Source organism: Mus musculus, chromosome 18, assembly GCF_000001635.26.
Source record: "Mus musculus strain C57BL/6J chromosome 18, GRCm38.p6 C57BL/6J".
Classification (NCBI taxonomy): Eukaryota; Metazoa; Chordata; class Mammalia; order Rodentia; family Muridae; genus Mus; species Mus musculus.
The window spans coordinates 67,424,183-67,445,377 of record NC_000084.6 but is presented as its reverse complement, the minus strand read 5'-3'; the positions used below and the strand labels follow the sequence as shown (position 1 = coordinate 67,445,377).

The 21,195-nt window shown below is 43.5% G+C and overlaps 1 protein-coding gene across 2 annotated transcripts in view; it reads left to right on the top strand.

Moving 5' to 3' along the window:
- The window catches only part of Afg3l2 (AFG3-like AAA ATPase 2), a 44,429-nt gene that overhangs the window by 3,815 nt on the left and 19,419 nt on the right, over positions 1 to 21,195 (top strand). The window contains exons 2-9 of one of the 2 annotated variants that reach the window (NM_027130.2): positions 2,528 to 2,627; positions 2,991 to 3,068; positions 4,833 to 4,936; positions 5,044 to 5,196; positions 11,149 to 11,223; positions 13,600 to 13,724; positions 16,124 to 16,397; positions 19,352 to 19,489. In NM_027130.2, the coding sequence (NP_081406.1) occupies positions 2,528 to 2,627; positions 2,991 to 3,068; positions 4,833 to 4,936; positions 5,044 to 5,196; positions 11,149 to 11,223; positions 13,600 to 13,724; positions 16,124 to 16,397; positions 19,352 to 19,489 (1,047 nt within the window). Of the gene's footprint in view, positions 1 to 2,527; positions 2,628 to 2,990; positions 3,069 to 4,830; positions 4,937 to 5,043; positions 5,197 to 11,148; positions 11,224 to 13,599; positions 13,725 to 16,123; positions 16,398 to 19,351; positions 19,490 to 21,195 lie in introns of both variants that reach the window. The other variant, XM_011246998.2, reaches the window with a different exon arrangement.

Sequence of the window (21,195 nt, the reverse complement as noted above, 5' to 3'; positions counted from 1 at the left end):
TGACTTTGAACTCAGAGCTCTGCATACCTGTCTCCTAAGCACTGGGATTAAAAGTGCTGCCTACCAAGCCTGGACTTAAGCTTTTCTCCACCTAGAACTTGCTATGTTCTAGGCTGGCCGTGAACTTAGAGAACTGCTTGGCTTTATCTCCTGGAATTAAATATGTTTACCACCATGCCTGGATCTAAATGTAGCTGGGTAGGATCTGTCCCCAAAGTCATTACTCCCTTAATTCAATTTAATATCCGGAACACAGGATTCAGCTCCATTTCACTTCCTGATGCCACTTTAATACTCCAACCATATAGTTTATATTTTCGTTTTCTTTTATTTATTTATTTAATCTATATGAGTATACTGTCGTTATCTTTGATAAGAGGGGATCAGATCCCATTACAGATAGTTGTGAGTCACCAAGTGGTTGCTGGGAATTGAACTCAGGACTTCTGGAAGAGTAGTCAGTGCTCCTAACCTCTGAGCCATCTCTCCAGCCCTGTTGTTGTTGTTGTTGTTGTTTCTTCTTCTTCTTCTTTTTTAAAGATTTATTTATTTATTATATGTAAGTACACTGTAGCTGTCCTTAGATACTCCAGAAGAGGGCATCAGATCTCATTACAGATGGTTGTGAGCCACCATGTGGTTGCTGGGATTTGAACTCAGAACCTTCCGAAGAGCAGTTGGCACTCTTAACCACTGAGCCATCTCACCAGCCCCATATTTTCGTTTTCTAAGCTTGCTATGCTTGTTCAAAATGCTCTTCATGAGACTTAACCAGAGCACAAAGTCTGCTGGACTTTTTCCAGTCTTCTTTTGTCAATGAAATTAATATAAATCTCTTTACCTTAGACTCAGGTAGACTCTTCAGACAAGGACAAAAAGCAGCCACATTCTTCATCAAAATACCACAAAAACAATCTCTAGGCCACCTATCGAAAAATAACTTTCCATTGAATCCTCTTGGGCCAGGTCTGCACAGTTCAAATCACTCAGTAACAAAGTCTTCCATATTCTTTCTAGGATGGCCCATTAAGCCCCATTTAAAGCATTCCACTGCTTTCCAAATCCAAAGTCCCCAAATCCACATTCTTCCAGATGAAAGCATGGACAGGCCTATCACAGCAATACTCCAGTCCCAGGTACCAGTTTCTGTCTTAGGGCAATACTGCCGTGAACAGACACCATGACCAAGGACAACGTTTAATTGGGGCTGCCTTACAGGTTCAGAGATTCAGTCCATTATCATCAAGGCAGGAGCATGGCAGCATCCAGGCAGACATGGGGCAGGCAGAGCTGAGAGTTCTGCATCTTCATCTGAAGGCTGCTAGCAGAACACTGGCTTCCAGGCAGCTAGGACTAGGGTATTAAAACCCATGCCCACAGTGACACACCTACTCCAACAAGGCCACACCTTCAAATCGTGCCACTCCCTTGGCCAAGCATATTCAAAGCATTACAGGTAGTGAGTGAATTACCACTTCCTGTCTGTTCATTTAGTAGCTGATGACCATTTGAGTTGGTAGCATTTTTACTATTATGAGTTATGTAGCTGTGAGCTTGTGTGTATTTTGTTGTTGTTGTTGTTGTTGTTTTTCTAGACAGGGTTTCTTTGTGTAGCTCTGGCTCTCCTGAAATGCACTCTGTAGACCAGGCTGGCCTCACACTCACAGAGATCTGCCTGCATCTGTATTCTGAGTGCTGAGACTAGAGGTGTGTGTATATTTTTGAACAGTCATTTCACCAGGTTTTTAAGGGAGGGAGTGGAATTGCTGCTTGGGTCCTTTGTATTATGCTAACCTTTTTTTTTTTTTTAACATTTGGAGTGTGTGTGTGTGTGTGTGTGTGTTTGTGGGTGTACATGTGTGTGCCATAGCACTTGAATTCAGAGGGCAACTTGTGGGAGTTGGTTTTCTCCTTCTATGTGAGCCTGTGTATTGAACTTAGGTGGTCAGTCATGGTGGCAAGTGTCTTCAACCACTAAACTGTCTCACTCCCTGCCCTCAAGCCCTCCAATATTTTGAGATTTGCTTTTCTGTGTTCCAAAATGGTTTGGTCATTCATTACATGTCACTAGCAGTGTGCAAGGGCTTTAGCAGTTGGCTAGTGTAAGGGCTGTCAGTGACATTTATCCCTGACTTTCTCATCACAGAAGTGAGATCAAGTTACCATTGTTTATAAGCAGTACTGGCTTGTAACTTCAGGTAAGTACCTGAAAATGAGTCAGCAGGAAACAACAGTTTGGGTTAAAGTTGTCTTTTGGGTGTTATAAATCAGATAAACATTGCCAAATGAATGTGTCCTTAGCTCTTTATACTTGGACTGTGTTCAGGCTTGTGTCTGACTTTGAAGCACCCGTGACTTTTGGGTAGTTACTGCCTATCTCCTGCTTCTGTTGCTAGAATAGAGAGTAGCTTTGTGACATCAAGCCCAAAGGGAAGTTCACATCTCCCTTCTTCAGGGTGTCAGAATGAAGTCCTTTCCCTCTGTTTTGTAAAATAGCTTCACGCTCCCATTTAATGTCATGTTGCAGCTCTATCAATATGCTACTGTCCAGACAGCAAGCAGCAGGCGTTCTCTGCTGAGGGATGTAATTGCTGCTTATCAAAGATTCTGTTCTCGACCTCCCAAAGGTAAGTCCTTAGGTCTGCCTCTAGTGCTGTGTTGCTAACGGTGCGTGCCTTGGGGGGAGGGGCTTCTTACGTGGGTACAGAGGTTGACCTCAGGGTGACTAGCTGTTGTCTGCTCTGTCCACACCCTGACTTCAGCTTCTGTCTGCCGGTAGCAGGGGAAATTATGTTACCTACAAGAGAACATCTTACAGGCGGTGGAATTGACACGGCCGGATTGTGAACTGTATTATTTATTTAGACTTTGATGTATTTCTACAAGGAGAATATTATGATTTCTAGTGCTGTGTCAGCAGCAGCTTTATAATAATATACACAAAACCTGATGAAGTTTAGTTTGAAGATATTTTTTATCTTTTCTAACAGGATTTGAAAAGTACTTTCCTAATGGGAAAAACGGAAAAAAGGCCAGTGAGCCTAAGGAGGCTGTTGGAGAAAAAAAAGGTAGGTTTAGAAGCAGGTTGAGTTGTCTGTTTTCCTTTGCTGTTTCTGTCAGAGAGGCACCAGCAGTCGGCTGCGTAACTGGAGTTATACACAGCCAGAGTTCAGTGGGCCCCGCTTGATTCCTGGATTCTCTTGTTATTTTCCTGCCACTTTACACATTGAAGTAATTCAAATTCACTTTGGAGAGAGACTGACTTCTCACTGTTTGGTAGGTATTCCTGACACATAATTTAAACTATTGAGAAAAGTCTCAGAAACCCAACACATGCGATTTATTGTGGGATAGTGCAGGCTGGGGTGTTTTTTTTTTTTTTTTTTTTTTGGTTTTGTTTTTTGTTTTTTGAGACAGGGTTTCTCTGTATAGCCCTGGCTGTCCTGGAACTCACTTTGTAGACCAGGCTGGCCTCGAACTCAGAAACCCACCTGCCTCTGCCTCCCGAGTGCTGGGATTAAAGGCATGCGCCACCACGCCTGGTGTGTTTTAAAGTTTTAAATTAAAAATTTAAATTTAAAAATGAAAATCCTGAACCTTAAGAGAGCCCTGTCTACTGACTTGGAGGAGGTTTTTTAAGGCTGGGCACGTGGACAGGTCTTGTGGCACCAAGTCTTCCGGTCTCATTTCATAAGCATTGTGCAGTGGACCATAATGTTTGACACCTATTGGTGTCTAGTGGCGTCCCTTTTAGGGAAATGTAAGTCCTTTGACCTTTTGTTATTGGTGGTCCTCACCTATGCTAAGCAGATCTACCACTGAGTGACATTCCCAGGCCAGCCCCAAGGATGCAGTGTTGGTTACATGGGCAGCACTGTAGGGTTTATCAAAGGCATAGTTCAGTAGTTGACAGGCTTACCAGTGATAAGAGACTTACATTACATTACAGCCCTTTGGATGTGACCTTACCAGAGTAGTCAGGAATACTGTCACCAGCCTGCATTGTGCCAACTCTCTTTCTCAGTGCTGTGCTGTCTGGTGGCCTGAGCTGCCGTATGTCACGTCTGCCTCTCTGCAGGAAGTGGTTTGGTGAATGTGTCATGAAGCCACTGAGGGTGACAGGCACCGATGGCCTTACCGCCTGCACTGGGAGAAAGGTTGTTTCATGATGGTTGGTGACATTAGAATGGTACTTGTAGGTCACTGGGAAGATAGAGAAGGGACAGAATTATGACTGCATCAATTTCTTTGGGCTCCTTTACATAGGGTCAGATCTTTCCGGAAGAGGGCTTAGATAACAAACTGGTCACCTCAAGTTCTGGAGGCCACCACACCTGGTTTTTGTGGTCCTGGAGGCTGAACCCTTGGTTTTGTATGTGTTAGGTCAGTAATGGCAACTAAGTTCCTCTTCCTCCCATGATCCTCTACTCACCCTCTTACACGTTCCCAGCACAGCACACACTTTTTAACTTTGAATGAGGACTCAAGAATTTGCTCAGGTTTAAACCCATGCCCCTCTTTGTTCACACATGTCAGGTCTTCCTCTGTACAATGTGTATAACTGTAGCAATCTTCTGGGGTTACTGAGTTACTGTGTGCATTTTCTGAGGTCCTAGGCAAGTGCATTGGATCCTCTTGGCCTTACCCACTTTGTATTAATGCCTTTCCTCATAGTGCTTTCTGCAGTAGCTGATGCATTGGCCAGTCAGTGTTTCCTTTAGGTCCTCAGTCCATCATGGAGCTGTGCAGGCCTTGCTGACAGTGGGAAATGCTGCATGCGGGACAGGACTGTGCTTCATGCTGGCCATGCCCCCCTCTCTCTCTCTTTACAGAACCACAGCCCTCGGGCCCCCAGCCTTCTGGAGGTGCAGGTGGTGGGGGAGGGAAGCGCCGTGGCAAGAAAGAAGATTCTCACTGGTGGTCCAGGTTCCAGAAGGTTGGATTTCAAACTGTTTACTGTTGAGGTTGGGTTGGTGGCCCCCAAAAGAGCCCACATAGCACAGATCATATTTCCACACAGAAACTGTGTCCCTCTCTGTCTAGGGTGACTTCCCATGGGATGACAAGGATTTCAGGATGTACTTTCTCTGGACTGCTCTTTTTTGGGGTGGAGTCATGATTTACTTCGTGTTCAAGAGCTCTGGGAGAGAAATCACGTGGAAAGACTTTGTCAATAACTATCTTTCTAAGGGCGTGGTAAGTAATGGGCTGGGGTGTTGCAGATTAGAAGGGGAAATGCAGTTGTGTTAGAACACAGAGTCCATCATGAAATGACTTTGCATGTTGGATATTTTCCTTGAAGTTTTTTATTTTATAAATTTACAGTTACTATGGAGGGGGCATGCATGTGTCATGGTATGTGTGTGGGGACCACGAGACAGCTTTGTGGACTCTTCCTCCTCCTTTTATATGGAGGCTTGTGTTCCAAGCACCTCCATTTGCGGAGCCATCTTCCTAGCTCCACATTCTTTTTTTAATAGATTTATTTACTTATTTTCTATATGTAAGTACACTGTAGCTGTCTTCAGACTCACCAGAAGGGGATATGAGATCCCAGTACAGATGGTTGTGAGCCACCATGTGGTTGCTGGGAATTGAACTCAGGACCTTTGGAAGAACAGTCAGCGCTCTTAACCACTGAGCTTTCTCTCCAGCAGCCTCCCCCCTTCCCTAACCCGCAGCTCCAAATTCTTAAATTTCATGTATCTTTTGTTTCCTGTTGCTAGCATTTTAAGAATCATTGATGAATCCCATGTCATGAAAGTTTTTTTTTTTTTTAGTCATGAAAGTTTTATACTGTTTTCTTCTGATAGTCATGAGGTCTTAAGTCTTTGATTTGAGTTAATTTCTCATATACTTAGGTAAAAGATTTACATAGTTACATAAGGTTCAACTCCATTCTTTTGCTCATAGGGTTTTTTTTAATCGTTTATTATTGAAAATAATTGCTTTCATATATTCTGGTTACAGTTTCCCTTCCCCCAGATCCATCCTCCCTCCTCACCTGTCCAACTTCATGTCTTCATTTTCTTGCTCTTAGTCTCATTCTTTCTTCTTTAGAAAACAAACAGGCAAAACCAAACAAAAGCAGAGTAACTAAAAAACACAATTAAAAAGCACAAGAAACACACAGATACACAAATCTCATAAAAATCACTAAATCAAAAGCCACAAAAGACCAAGAAGATAAAATATTCCCAATCAAAACAAAAATGAGATTTAAAAAAATCTACAAAAGCACCATTGAGTTTGTTTTGTGTTGGCCATCTGCTGCTGGGCCCAACATGTAAGTGTAGTTTATATACCTTCATATAAGGACCCCTCGCCCCCTAAACAAACAAAAAAACAACAAAAAAGGGCCCTCCTTAAGAGTCGTTAATACCCAGTGAGATTTCATTGGAGAAACTAATGTTTCCTTCTAAAGCAATTGTGATTTGGGAGTCAAATGCCCATTTCCACTCTCAGCACTGGCCCGTCTGTCTTGAGCCAGTGCAGGCCCTGTGCACACTGCCACAAATTCTGTGGGTTCATATGTGTGCCAGTTTTGTCTGGAAGGCAGTGTTTCCTGGATGTCCTTCGTCCCCTCTGCTTTAGAAGTCTTCCTGTCTCCTCTCCACAGGGTTCCCAAGCCCTGAAAGGAGGGATTTGATGGGCATCCCGTTTAGGAACAAATGTTTCAGTCTCACTCTGTCCACTGTCCAGCTGTGAGTCTCTGTGTTTGCTCTTTCTACGGCAGGAAGAAGCTTTTTTCGATGACGGCTGAGCAAGGCACTGCTCTATGGCCATAGCAGAATGTCTTTCGGAGTCATTTTATCGTTATGGTCCTTTCCTCTAGGCCCATGGCCTACCTAGTCTCAGAATCTTGGGCACCTGGGCAGTGTAGGTGGAATCTTGGAATGGGCCTTAAACTGGGTATCCATGTTTATTGGAAACATTCCTTTTCCCACTGAATGGTCTTGACATTCATGCCAGAGATCATTTGATTCCATTTGTTTCTGTGTTGTCTGTTCTGGTCCATTTTTTTAAGATTTAATTTTTTTTTTAATGTATATATGTGCACTGTAGCTGTCTTCAGATACTTTAGAAGAGGACTTCGGATCCCTTTACAGATGGTTGTGAGCCACCATGTGGTTTCTGGGAATTGAACTGAGAACCTCTGGAAGAGCAGTCAGTTCTCTCTCTCTCTCTTTTTTTTAAATTTTTTTTAAGATTTATTTATCATTGTATCTAAGTACACTGTAGCTGCTATCTTCTGACACACCAGAAGAGGGCGTTGGGTCTCATTATGGATGGTTGTGAGCCACCATGTGGTTGGTGGGATTTGAACTCAGGACCTCTAGAAGAAGTCAGCCAGTGCTCTTAACTGCTGAGCCATCTCTCCAGCTCCTATTCCATTGTCTTTTAATCACAGTTTTGAGTGCTATAGCTTTGTAGTGTGTGGGTCCTTCAACTCTGTTACCATTTTCAGGATTGTTTCGGCTGTTCCTTTGAGACTCCGTGTAAATTGCAAGAATGGGTTTCTATTTCTGCAAAAAAAAAAACCTTTTAGACATTAAGTCTTCGGATCGCTTTCATAATAGTATAAATTTGTTCGATTTGTGAGTGCAGATTTTCTTTCATCTTTCTTATTTCTAAATGCTTTATGGCTTTCCTTGTGCATTTCTTTCACCTTTTGCTTAAATTAATTTAGTCCCTACATATTTCACTCTGCTTGCTATTTTAAGTGTGACTATTTTCTTAATTTCCTTTACAGATTACCCCTTGTTAGTACATAGACACATTACTGATTTATTGTTTTTGTTTTTGTTGTTATTGTTGTTGTTATTATTATTATTATTACTAATTCTTCATTTTGTTTTGGTTTTTGGCTTTTTCAAAGCAGGGTTTCTCCATGTAATCCCTGGGCTGTCCTGGAACTCACTCTGTAGACCAAGCTGGCCTTGAACTCAGAGATCCACCTGCCTCTGGCTCCCAAGTGCTATTTTTACATTATTTAATGTGTCTGTTTGTGTATATATGTGCAGGTCAGAGGACACCTTGTGGGAATTAGTTCTTGCCTTCTACTCTGTAGGTCTCAGGGATCAAACTCAGGGTGTCCGCTTGCAAAAAGTGTCTGTACATACTTAGCCATCTCACTACTCCTAAGGCTACATATAAGGGGGGACAGGGTCTCCTTATGTGATGCCTTGGCTAACCTGGAGCTTGAGATGTAGTCTAGGCAGGCCTCAAACTTACAGCAATCCTCCTGCCTCTTGTCTTCTTCCCAGGTGCTGTAATTACAGGCATATATTGTATAAAGTGACACTATGACCACTCCAAGAGATGGTTGAGGAGAAGGTTTTATTGTAGCTATGAGAGAAACTACAGCCAGCGGCATCTAGAAGAGTCTGAAGCAGGGAGAGAAAGTAGCCTGAACATGGCCTGCATGAATTGACCATGAGAGGAGAGAGATGGACAGAGTGAGAGAGGGAGACAAAGTGTGGGCAGAGGAGACGGAGCCAAAAGATGGAAGAACACGGCCTAAACAGTCAGTTGTGTGGGACCAAGAGTGGGGGAAGGGAAGCCCATGGTGGGGAGGTTTATAGCTAGTAGGCTATCTCAGTGAGCCATTTGTCCCTCTGCCAGTGATAAGGAAATGGCTCCTTTGGTAGAGCTGGGTGGTTTCCTTTGAACCTGCCGGCTACCACCCTGCCCAGGGGTGCTGTTGGCAGTTGTGAGTTGAATTTGTATCCTGCTGTGTTTCTGAATTCATATATTTGTTCCAGGTTTTGGGGAGGGGGTGTGTGGTGTTCCCAGCACTTTTTAGAATAGCTACTCCAGTTTTATTTTCAGTTTCTATTGGCGTGATAGATGTCTTCCATCCTTTTACTCTCAATTTGTTGGTGTCTTTACCAGTAAGATGTGTTCGTAGAGACAATGAAGTTAGATACAGTTTTGTCAGGTCCAAAAGAACCCCAGAACAAATGGCTAACTGTGTGTCCCTTAGCACATCAAAGCAAATGGTGATCTCCTCCAGGTCACTCAGAACCTGCCCTTCTCTCAGCTCTTCTCACCCATTCTTTATCCTAACCCTCTCCAGCTCCTGGGCTTCCTTACCCCAGCTCTCATTCTCCTGCAGCCCTGCCCTCTCAGCTGTGGCTCCTTGTGTCTCTTGGTTCTCTGCCTTCTTGGTCTTCTGCTCTCCGTCCTCTTGGCCCTCTCTGCTGGCCGTAACTAGTGTTGTGCTTCTTCTCGCTGCTCTGTCTCTCCCTGCAGATACCTCTGGTGGTTCTCTGCTTATCTACAGTAAAAACCACCTCCTCAACCACAAGCCACTACACCATCGTCTCAGTCCGTCTTTATCCATTTTTCTTATTTATGTATATTTGTGTGTGCGTATAGGATTTATGTGTACCATGTGTTTGCCAATGCCTGCCGAGGTCAGAGGTCACTGGATTCCCTGAAACTGGAGTTACAGGCTTATGAGCCATCTGGCCTAGATGCTGGGAATCCAACCTGGGTCTTGTGCAAGAGCAGTAAATGCTCTTAACCACTAAGCTGTCTCTTCATCCCCCAGCCTGTGTCTCTTTATGGATGAATTCAGGCCATTTATGTTGCTATAGTTTATAAGTTGTTATAGAGAGATGATTAGTAAATTGCTGTGGGTTTTGTTGGCGGTTTCCTTTGGTCGAAGTGTTTGCTCTTGGCCTTGTCTCTTTAGTGTCGGACTTGCTGACACTGCAGAGGGCGTGGTAGACGCTTCCCTTGTTTCACCCCTGTTAAGCCAGTCCTGTTCCCAAATGTCAGCTTCCTGTTTTCTTTCTTTCTCTTCTGTGTGTGCTGTTTCTGTAAGCATCTTTTGTAGTGCCATGTTGTTGGTCATGAACTGCCTTCATTTGTGCTTGTCTTGAATTGTCCTTATTTCTTTGTCATTTCACAATGTAAGGTGGAAGGAAGGTATGGCTCAGCATTTCATGCTACAGCAGACATATGGAGGTCAGAGGTCAACTCCTCCCACCTTACATGGGCTCCTTGAACTAAATTCATCAGGTTTCATAGCAAGTATTTTTAACAACTGAGCTATCTTGCCAGCCCTATATCTGATTCTTAATGATATTCTTCCTCCATGCTTTTAGTAATACTCTTGCAATACTGCATCTGAAGGACAGTGACAGCATGTATCCTTTAAGACATATTTATTTCTCATGATCTGCTGTCAGTAAGTCTGCCAAGTGACAATGCCAAACAGAAAGCCAGGGTGTTCCAGAGGGGGTAACTAATGAGCACATATGAAAATACTACTACTACTACTACTAGTTTAACAATCAGATATAATTAGGAGATTAAGGAAAACAAGTATGTACTATTTGAAATTCAGGGAATGGGGAAAAAGTAAAATCTTATAATAGCAAGTGTTAGAGAGGAAAGCAGTGAGTCCTTGCCAGGAAGAGTGTGGGTTGCAGAGCCACCGTGGAGAGCAGTTTGACAATACCTAGGAAAACTGGAGGACTGTGTGCTCTACAGCCTACCTCAGTGCAGCTGCAGCTGCCTATAGACTGTGTATCCTGGAAGACCTTTTGAAGAAATGTTCCAGAAGGTGTTTGCAGGGGTGTTCATCGCAGCATTGGGTACGACTGCACAGTTCGAAACAGCCTAACTGTTAATGAACATGGAGGTAACTTGGAGTGTGCTCATCATTGCCAGTGTAGTGAACCTTGCAAGTATCATAATGGGAGGAAAAGAAAGGTGAATAAAACCAGCCATGTAAAAACTTTGAGAGCAGGCCAGAGTGAATGTAGATGTCATTCAGGGTTAACCACAGAAGTCAGAAGGGCTGTCTTAGCCTCTGGGACTGGAGTTGTGGTGGTTGGGGTCCACTGTGCAGATGCTGAGTCCTGACTCCAGGTCCTGTGTGAAAGCAGCAAGGGCTCTTCACCACTGAGCCATCTCGTCTACTCGCCAGCCGCTCTGCCTCAGTTTGATAGAGGGTCTCAAACCTACAGTAGAGTAGACCTGGATGACTGGCTGTAGAGACTGGGTTGGCTCTGCCTCCCCAGTGCTGGAATCACCATGCCAGCCTGTCATATGTCTTAAAAAATGAGAATAACATAACATCTCAAGTATTTTCTGTAAACTTATGCTTAAATATTTGCCTTTTTAACATTCTAGGTGGACAGACTAGAAGTTGTCAACAAGCGTTTTGTTCGTGTGACCTTTACACCAGGAAAAACTCCGGTTGATGGGGTAAATAATTTTATTAATTGATGTGCGTTTGTAGTAAGTTAAACTTTCTCAGGTTTAGACAAGAAAACATCCCTTGCATTGCATTAGATATGTACACTGGGGACTGTGGGGTGTGGCGCACCACAGGTGGATGCGCACTGACACCAGCTGCTGTGTGGAAAGGCTTCAGTTTGGGGTTGGTTTTGGTAGTTATGACACAGTGAAGAGGAGCCCACTTTTCAGCATCCCAGAATAATTTGTGATTCTTGAACACTGGAAAACATTTGTTCTGTTGGGCAAAGCATTAAAATTTGAATTCCCTGTGTTTTGAGGTGGGTTCTTTGAAATCAGTGTAGGAGTCTTCCTGTTTGTTTCCCTCCTGCCTTTCATTGGCACCTGTTTGTTTTCCCAGTTTGTGTGTGTATTTTTGAAACAAGGTCTTACTCTGTAACTGGGCTGCCCTTGGACTCTGGCAGTCTTCATGCTTCAGCCTCTACAGAGCACAGGCAGAAACCGTCACACCTGGCTCTGCTGTAGAAAATAATCTGTATTTCTGGTCCACCTAGTTTGGGTTCCGTGTAGAGATGGCAGAAGTGTCAGATGCACAGAGGAGGTTTTGAAAAGGGGAGGGGGAGACTCAGGTAATGTCAACCTTCCCTGGTCCGACCCTACTCCTAGTTCTTAGGTGTCCTGCCATCCTGCTGTCCTCTGTCAGGGCCAGACTTGCACCAGGTTGCTCTCTAACCTAACCCTTTTCTAGCCTCACCAGGCCCCTGCTTTTGGAGATTACCCTCCCCCAACTGTCTCCACCCCGTTAGTACTGTCCTGTGGTACCATCTCCAAAGGACAACTTTGATGATGGAGAGGCCTCATTTCTAGGACTGACATACACAAACATTTACACTTAAAATGAATCATATTGTGTTAGTTTTACTTCTCCATTATGCCACAGTAAAGGTTTCTATCTCAAGGTTGTTGGCTTTGTTTGTTTGTTTTGTGGTATTGGGGATTGAACCTAGAGCCTCATAGGTGCTTTACCTCATAGCAAGTACTTCACCACTGAGCTGTGTCCCTCACCCTGAGTCTTAACATCATGGTTTGTCTGGTGTGCATACTGTAATCCTGATGCTTGAATTAGGAGTTCAGAGTCATTCTTGGTTGCATTGAGTGTGCACAGGCTTTTCCCCATCACCGTCCTTAACTAGGAGAGCATGAAGATTTTCTGTAGCATTTCCATTCTATTGAGCACTTGATGTCATCTAGAATTAAAGTATATAAGATACAATATTCAGATACTGTCCCATTTCATAGAAGGGTCTAGTGCATCTCACATCTTGGTTTGAGATTTTCCTAGAATTTGAAACCACTTCCATGTGGATCCTGAGGGGTGATTATTTTTGTGTTTCTTATAGAATAGATTCTTCAAGGTATTTGTCCTTGAGGAGGACCCTCAGGAAGTCTGCGGTCCTAGGTGTTAGAAGGGTCGCGCCCAGCATAGCACTTCTGGCACTTTCTACTAGCCAAGTTCTGGTTACCACTGTCACCTGATCCCACTTCTTAGGAACAGTCTCAAGGTTAAATGAGTTACTGTACCCGTCAGGGCTTAGAGCAGTGCTTCAGCTGTGTGCACCGCTGACTGGGCTGTTACTGTGGGATCTCACTGGGTTTGACTTTGGAAAGAGGCCTCTGGGAAGTGGACAGGAAGAAAAGAGTACTTGCTCATCTACTTTTCAAGTAGGTTTGTAAATGCTTTTTGTTTTTTAAAAATTGTGTTTCTTTGATATTTCATTTTTATTGAGTGTTTATGGGTGTTTGCCTGCATAGATGTCTGTGCACCATGTGCATGCAGTGTCTGCAGAGGCCAGAAGAGGGCGTTGGGTCCTGTGGAGCTGGAGTTATGAGCTGTTAACTGATATGTGGGTGCTGGGAATTGAAGCTGGGTCTTCTGAAGAGCAGCAGTGTTTTAACCACTGCCCATCTCTCTAATGCCAGTGCTCTCTGAGTTTGTAATTTTTTCTTTTTTTGGTTTTTTCAAGACAGGGTTTCTCTGTATAGCCCTGACTATCTTGGAACTCACTTTGTAGACCTGGCTGGCCTTGAACTCACAGAGATTCACCTGCCTCTGCCTCCCGAGTGCTGGGATTAAACGTGCGCCACCGCCCAGCGAGTTTGTCATGTTTAAGCCATTGAGGAAGATTGCTAAGGAAATGTTTACTGCTAAGGATTGCCACATGTTCTCACCGGATTTTAAAAAGTCACCATGTCTTTACAACCAGGCTTTTATTATCGTTGAAGTCTTTAGTGTTTCTGAAAAATTCTCGGCAGGTTAAATATTTTAGAAAAATCAAATTTTGTTAGTTCTTCATTCTTAGGATATTTGTTTTTCTGTTTTTATAGCAATACGTCTGGTTTAATATTGGCAGTGTTGACACATTTGAGCGGAATCTGGAGACTTTGCAGCAAGAATTGGGCATAGAAGGGGAGAACCGGGTCCCTGTGGTTTATATTGCTGAGAGCGATGGGTAAGAAATCATTTTAAGTACGGGACTTGTGCCAGGTAGGGTGCATATACCTATAATCCTAGCACTTGGGAGACTGAAGCAAGAATATTGCCATGACTTGGAGGCCAACCTTGGGTACACAGAAAGACCTTGTCTCAAAAAGCTGGAAAAATAAACAATAAAAAGACAGAGTTAAATACCATTTACTATGTTACAGATGGTTCGCTGTCCCTTGTCATTAAGTGACAGGGTTATAAACTTAAAGTCTTTTTAATTTCTAATATTGATTTGTTGTATTTTATGTAAGTGAGTGCTTTGTGTGTACACCTGCACACCAGAAGAAGGCATCAGGTCCCACTGCAAAGGGTTGTAAACCACCACCATATGGGTGCTGGAATTTGAACTCAGGGCATTGGAAGAGTGGCCAGTGCTCTGAATTGCTGAGCCATCTCTCCATTAAAGTCTTAAGCAGGCCTTTCTCTTTTTGGCTATATTGAAAAATAAATCATTAGTACTTTCATCTTTCTACATGGCTGCCTTCCTTTGTACATGATTCTGTCTCTCTTGGTTCAGCAGGATTTAGAGTGTTGCGGGCCAGTGTGCTGTCCTTGTATAAGGTTTGCATGAATAGCCCCATGTGAAGGAGGAGAAGCCTACCTTTAACTGTTCTTTACCTTTCTAGTTGATGGTTTTCCAGGATTTAAGAAAGTTTTCCGTGCTGGGCAGTGGTGGCGCACACCTTTAATCCCAGCTCTCAGGAGGTAGAGGCAGGTGAATCTCTGTGAGTTCAAGGCCAGCCTGCTCTACAGAGCACGCCAGGATAGCCAGGGCTACACAGAGAAACCACAAAAAGAAAAAGAAGAAAAATTTCCAGATTTTTCGGGGCTCGGCTGCTCTTCCAGAGGACCTTGATTCAGTTCCCAGCACCCACATGGTGGCTCACAGCCATCTGTAATTCTAGTCCTGGGAGATCCAGTGCCTACTTGAGCCTCTGTGAGCACAAGGCATACACACAGTGCACAGACATCTTTGTAGCTAAAGCTTTCCTACATTTAAAAGAAAGCATCTCTCTTTCTTCAGAACTACTTCCCTTAGGGTTTATCGGAGTAACTCCACTTATAATGTGGGCAGATGCTTCTGTATGTTGAGGATATTTGGGCTGGGGAATATAGGTTTTTAGTAGGCTAGTCATCTGTTGTGTGCATACCTGTAATCCCCGTGCTTGGGTCATTCTCATTAAATGCAGAAGGTGTGTCCTGCTGTGAGACAGACAGTTCCAGTGACGTTAGCACTGTATCACTTTTCTCTGTATGTGAGAGCAAAGCCAGCCCAGGAGCTGCTGGTGTGTTAATTGCACCGTTGGTGTTACTCATAGCTAGAGACTTGTGGACTTGGGCTCTGGCGCCTCATCTCCCTGTACTGTGTTAACTTCCAGCTGATGGGTGCTTTTGCGTGAGATCTTCAGGTGGCAGCCCAAGTTGAGAAGCTGGTGTGGGTGGAATAGGCTGGAATCTCACAAGCTGGATAACCCTTATGTGATATACCTGGGCCTGAACTGCTTCAAGTTCTGCAATGTCTACATAGACTTTGCTGATTGAGCATTCCTAATCAAAAACTTGAAATTCAGATTTCTCCAGAATTCTAAATTTTTTAAACATTTGTTGGCACTGAAAATTGTCTGGCATTTCAGATCCGTGTTTGTAGGTTAGGGGTACTCATAGCTGTAGACAGTTTCATTTCATTCTTTTATAAACTTGTTTTCCAGTGCAGGTTATTTTTCCTTGATTCTTCTTTTAATAGTGTTTAAAAATGTGTAAACATTTGGCAAGTTTGTACTCAAAAGTTAGGTTGAATAGCAGCTATTAAGACAAAAGATAGACTACTTCCCCAGGCTTTGAGGCATCTTTGCAGGTACCATGTTGGAGAGGTTCTGCTGAGAGAGAAGCTTGTTAAACAAGAGTGGCCTGTGCAGCCTCAGAGCAGGGATGTTAAACATTGTATGCATTACTTTCCAAACTGGCATGCTGTTAAGTGAAGGCTTTTCTGGAGGCTCAGGCCTCCTCATAAGAGAAGTGGCGTCTGAGGCTAACACCAGGATTATGCTGAGCATTTAAGTGAGTAACTGGAAAGAAAAGAAACTTGGATACAATAGTAGTAGCTAGCAGTACTGTGCATACTGAGATAGGAGCAAGACATGAGAGCCTCTGTGTGAGACAGACTTGCTTTTGTTGTTATTGCTTTAGAGATATAAACATGCCAAGATTCTCCTGTGCCTCACGTAAATTACAAGATTCTCCTGTGCCTCACGTAAATTACAAGAATATTTTAAACTACTGAGTTTTTGAAGTTTGTCACTGTTTGCCCTGATATCTGAAGCACAGGAAACTCAGCAGCTGAACTGTTGTGTGTTGTCTCTCTAGCTCCTTCCTGCTGAGCATGTTGCCCACCGTACTCATTATCGCTTTTCTACTCTACACCATAAGAAGAGGGCCCGCTGGCATTGGTCGGACCGGCCGGGGAATGGGTGGACTCTTCAGCGTTGGGGAAACCACAGCCAAGGTCTTAAAGGATGAGATAGATGTGAAGTTTAAAGATGTGGCTGGCTGTGAGGAGGCCAAGCTAGAAATAATGGAATTCGTGAATTTCTTGAAAAACCCAAAGCAATATCAAGACCTAGGAGCAAAAATCCCAAAGGTAAAAATCTACTTGGAGAGAATTAACTCCAAGGTGTGTGTCTCTAAAGATGTCACTAATGACCTAGTCAACTCGTTGTTCATCCTTTCTGAACGTTGTTTCTGTCTGATTCAGTTTTTTTTTTTCCTTAAGATTTATTTATTCATTATATGTAAGTACACTGTAGCTGTCCTCAGACACTCCAGAAGAGGGAGTCAGATCTCATTATGGATGGTTGTGAGCCACCATGTGGTTGCTGGGATTTGAACTCCTGACCTTCGGAAGAGCAGTCGGGTGCTCTTACCCACTGAGCCATCTCACCAGCCCTCTGATCCAGTTCTATAGCTTGTTTTCTATATCTCATTTATAAATTTTGTGTATTCCTGCAAGTGTTTTCTCTCCTCATGGAAGCCTTCTTTGATTGGCCTTTGTTCTCCCTCAGTCTGATTTAGACACCCCCCTTCCCTTGGCAGCTATACCACCTGGTAGTATTCATGCTGCAGGGGTCCAATCTCATCTTCTACAGAGTGAGAGGCCACCTGCTCGTACCTGGCACTGATGGTCTTGGCACAGTGTTTGTTGAAGAAGAGACAATACTAATGTTCACTTCTAACACATATCTCCTAGCTGCTGTGCTAGTGCTGTGCCTCATTGTGTCAGCCCTGCAGCCCTTGACTAGGCATGAAGTAGAAACATACTATTTGTTATGTGGATTGCATGTAGGTGGCGGTCCTGTTGACTGACCCAGGGTCTGTGCTTGCTCGCCAAGTTCTTTATCACTGAGCAGCAGATAGTCCAGCCCTCTCTTTACATAGACTTTTGAGACAGTCTCATGAAGTTACCTGAGCTGGCCTGGAGCACTTCCTGTGGCCCAGGTAGACCTTGAACTTACTGTCCTCTTGCATCAGCCTTCCATGGAGTTGGGGTTACAGATCTGTGCCACAGGCCTATCTTGGATTAGCGACTAAGTAACTGGATAAAATACTTCATCAATGAAGTTTACTTTAAAGAAATGCTCAGGGTAGCTGGAGCGATGGCTCAGAAGTTGAGCTCAGGCCCTTGCTGTTCTTTGAGAGGACTGGAATTTGGTTGCCTAGTACCCATGTCAGGTGTCTTACAACCACCACTCCAAGTCCAGGGAATCTAATGGCCTCTTCTGCCTCCGTAGGCACTTGCACACATGTGCACACACATACACACAAAAACAAATATATAATACAGATGAATATTTTGTAAAAGAAAAAAACATTTTTTTTGGTAGTTAGTCTCACTGTGTAGCTCTTGTTGGTGTGGGACTGGATGTGTAGACCAGGCTGGTATCAAACTCACAGGGATCTATCTGCCTTAAAGACATTCTCCACCATATCTGGGCTGATGAAAGATTTGTAAAATGAATCATTTCTGTGATTTTCATGTCTTTATGAATAAAAAAGTCATCTTCCTGATAAAATAATTTGCTATTACTTAGTACCCACTCACATCATGCCTAGGCATATGAAAGTAAACACATTAAAAAAAAAGATTTATTTATTTATTATATGTAAGTACACTATAGCTGTCTTCAGAAGAGGGAGTTAGCTCTCCTTACAGATGGTTGTGAGCCACATGTGGTTGCTGGGATTTGAACTCAGGACCTTCAGAAGAGCAGTTGGTGCTCTTAACCACTGAGCCATCTCTCCAGCCCAGTAAACACTTTTTAAAAGTATTTGAGTGCTGTGTTACAGCCTTGGAAGATGCATCTTGACCGTGGTCATCTCTCCACACACAGCATTTAGAAATAAGAGTCATGTATATTTATAAGATAGAACAGTTTATAGTTGGTCACATAGTAGAAAGTAAGCAATGAGAGTGAATTCACACACGTGTTGGGCAATTTTCTGTTGCTATGATAGACAGACATAGTGACCAGGACAAATGAACCAGGAGTTTATTTGGGCCGTGATTCTAGGGGCTAGAGGCCATGATGGTAGAAGGAGTGGGAAGCTGAGGGCTCACATTTTGAACCAAGTCACAAAGCACAGCATGAACTAGGGTTGACACAGGTCTCTTTTTGAGACAGTGTTTCTCTGTAGCCCTAGGTAGCCTTGTCTCTTCTTCAACTCTGTAGACCAGGTTGGCCTTGAACTCAGAGATCCACCTGCCTCTGCCAACCTAACGTTGGGATTAAAGGTGTGATCCACCATCCCCAGCAATGTTGCAGACTTTCAAACGTTCAAAGAGCACTTGCAGGGCATACTTCCTTTATTGAGGCCACACCTCCTTGGCCTTCTCAAATAGTGCCACCAGCTGGGGACAAAGTTTTCAAATATCCAGTACTGGGGAGGACATTTCTCATTCAAACTGCCACAATACAGTTAGGCTTTAAGGTAGATGTGCGGCTGTGCTAAGTAGTTACTGACTTGTACACTTGCAGGAAAGTAAAAGCCAGGGATTGTGCTTATTATTAATTATATGCTTTCGAAAACCAGTTTTACTTGGAAAGAGCAAAAAAGTTTTATAAATTGGGAGTGTGGTATTCATTTTTCTTTATTATTTAAGCAGCAGTTTATTAGAGCCTAGCTGAAGTTTCTTTTCATACTATTAGGTTGAAAGCTTTAAAACACTGAAACAACCACTACCACAAATCCCAACCATTAAAAAAACCCAACAACCCCAAATCTTAGAGTGTTTAGGATGCTTTGTGCATGTTAGCTAAGTCTACACTGAGCTACCTCACCACTCAGCACTAAAAGTCTGTCTAAGGGAAGTATTTGAGATTTCACAACACATTGCTACCATATTATTTAGAAATAGAATTGTCTCTAACAATCCCTTTCTTAACCTTACTTCTGTAAAGACACTCTGCTATAATGTAAGTATTTCATTTATCAGTAGGACTTAGAATCAGAGGTAGTACCCTTCGGGAATGTTATGAATGTGCATAGTATGTTTTCAAAATTGTGATTATATGTAATCTTTCCTCTCTGTGTCTGAAGGGTGCCATTCTCACCGGTCCCCCAGGTACTGGGAAGACGCTGCTAGCTAAGGCCACAGCTGGAGAAGCCAATGTCCCCTTTATCACTGTGAGCGGATCTGAGTTTCTGGAGATGTTTGTTGGCGTTGGTCCAGCCAGAGTAAGTCTTGTTGTGCTCTAATGATGGAACTTCTTTACTCCAGCCCATTGCCCCTGGGTGACTGGTGAGGTTGACCCTGTTCCTGAGTCCCCAGAGGGACCCTTCATTGGTAATGTCCTCATTGAGTCTTCTAAGGCTACACTAACAGGGCCATGTGACTCCTATCTACCTCCCCCACCCCAGCTAGTACTATAATCCATTTTTTTGTTTGTTTGTTTGTTTTTCTTTTTTTTTTGTCTTTTTGTGACAGGGTTTTTCTGTGTAGCCCTGGCTGTCCGTAGACCAGGCTGGCCTCGAACTCAGAAATCTGCCTGCCTCTGCCTCCCAAGTGCTGGGATTAAAGGCGTGTGCCACCACTGCTTAGCTCCATTCTTAAGATAATCCTAATTTATAGATTTCAATAAATGGCTTTACTTTGTGTGTAATTGCTCTTGAAGCATAATTGAATAATTGACATACTGTCTTAGAGTGTGCAATTAAATAGGTTTTAGATCTTTGCAACTGTTAAAACAGGTAACACATTTTAATCATGTTAAGAAGATACCAGTGCTGGGCTGTGGCTTAGCTGGGAAGAGAGCTGGCTGTGCATCCAGAGCTCTCCGGTTCAAATCCCAGCTACTGCTTTGCGGGACAGTGGTGGTGCACGCCTTTAATCCCAGCACTTGAGAGGTGGAGGCAGAGGCAGAGGCAGAGGCTGGTAGGTTTCTGAGTTCGAGGCCAGCCTGGTCTACAGAGTGAGTTCCAGGACAGCCAGAGCTATGCAGAGAAACCCTGTCTAAAACCCCCCCACCCCCCCCCCCAAAAAAAAAAAAAAAAAAAAAAAAAAAAAAGAAGATACCCAGGACCTTCAGTAATCTCTCTGTCTCCCAGCCCTAAGCAGAGACTAACATCTATAGATTTTCTATTTTTAGACATTTCAAATAAATGGAATTGTATAGTGTGTTTTCTATTCTGTTTTGAGCTTTTTGTTTTTATGTGCTTTGCTGTTTTGCCTCAGTATATGTCTAGGTTAGATCACTTTGAACTGGAGTTACAGAGGAGGGGAGGGGGAGGAACTGTCTCAGGTCTAAGGAAACCTCTATGTGAGCTGCCGTGTGGGTGCTGGGAGTTGAACCTGGGTCCTCTGGAAGAGGAGCCAATGCTCTTAACCTTGGAGCCATCTCTCTAGCTCCTTGTTAGAAAAGAATTTACTTTTATGTGTATGGATATGTTTCCTGCATGTGTGTGCAGTGTGGCCACAGGGACAGAAGAGGGTGTTGGCTACCCAACAACTGAAGTTATAGGCAGCCCTTAGCTAACATATGGGTGCTGAGAATTGATCCCGGTCCTCTAGAAGAGCAGCAAGTGCTCTTAACCACTGGGCCGTCTGTCCAGCCCCTTGTTTTGTGTTTGTTTTTCTTTTTGAGATGGAATCTTGCAGTGTTGCCTAGGCTGGTCTTGAATTTCTGGGTTCAGGTGATATACCTGCACATACTTCTTGAGTGGCTTAGGCCCCAGCATGCACTGCTGCACTCGGTGTGTGGTCTTTCATGCCTGGCTTTTCTCAGGCGGCATATTTCAGTTACCACAGGATTTCCCAGAGGTCTGTGACAGTTTACATTTGCACCAACCCTGAGCACTTGTCCGTCTGTCTGTCACTGACATATGCTGACCTTTAAAGGTTTGCTTACTTTATGTAGATCAGTGTTGCATTTGCATCTGTAGAC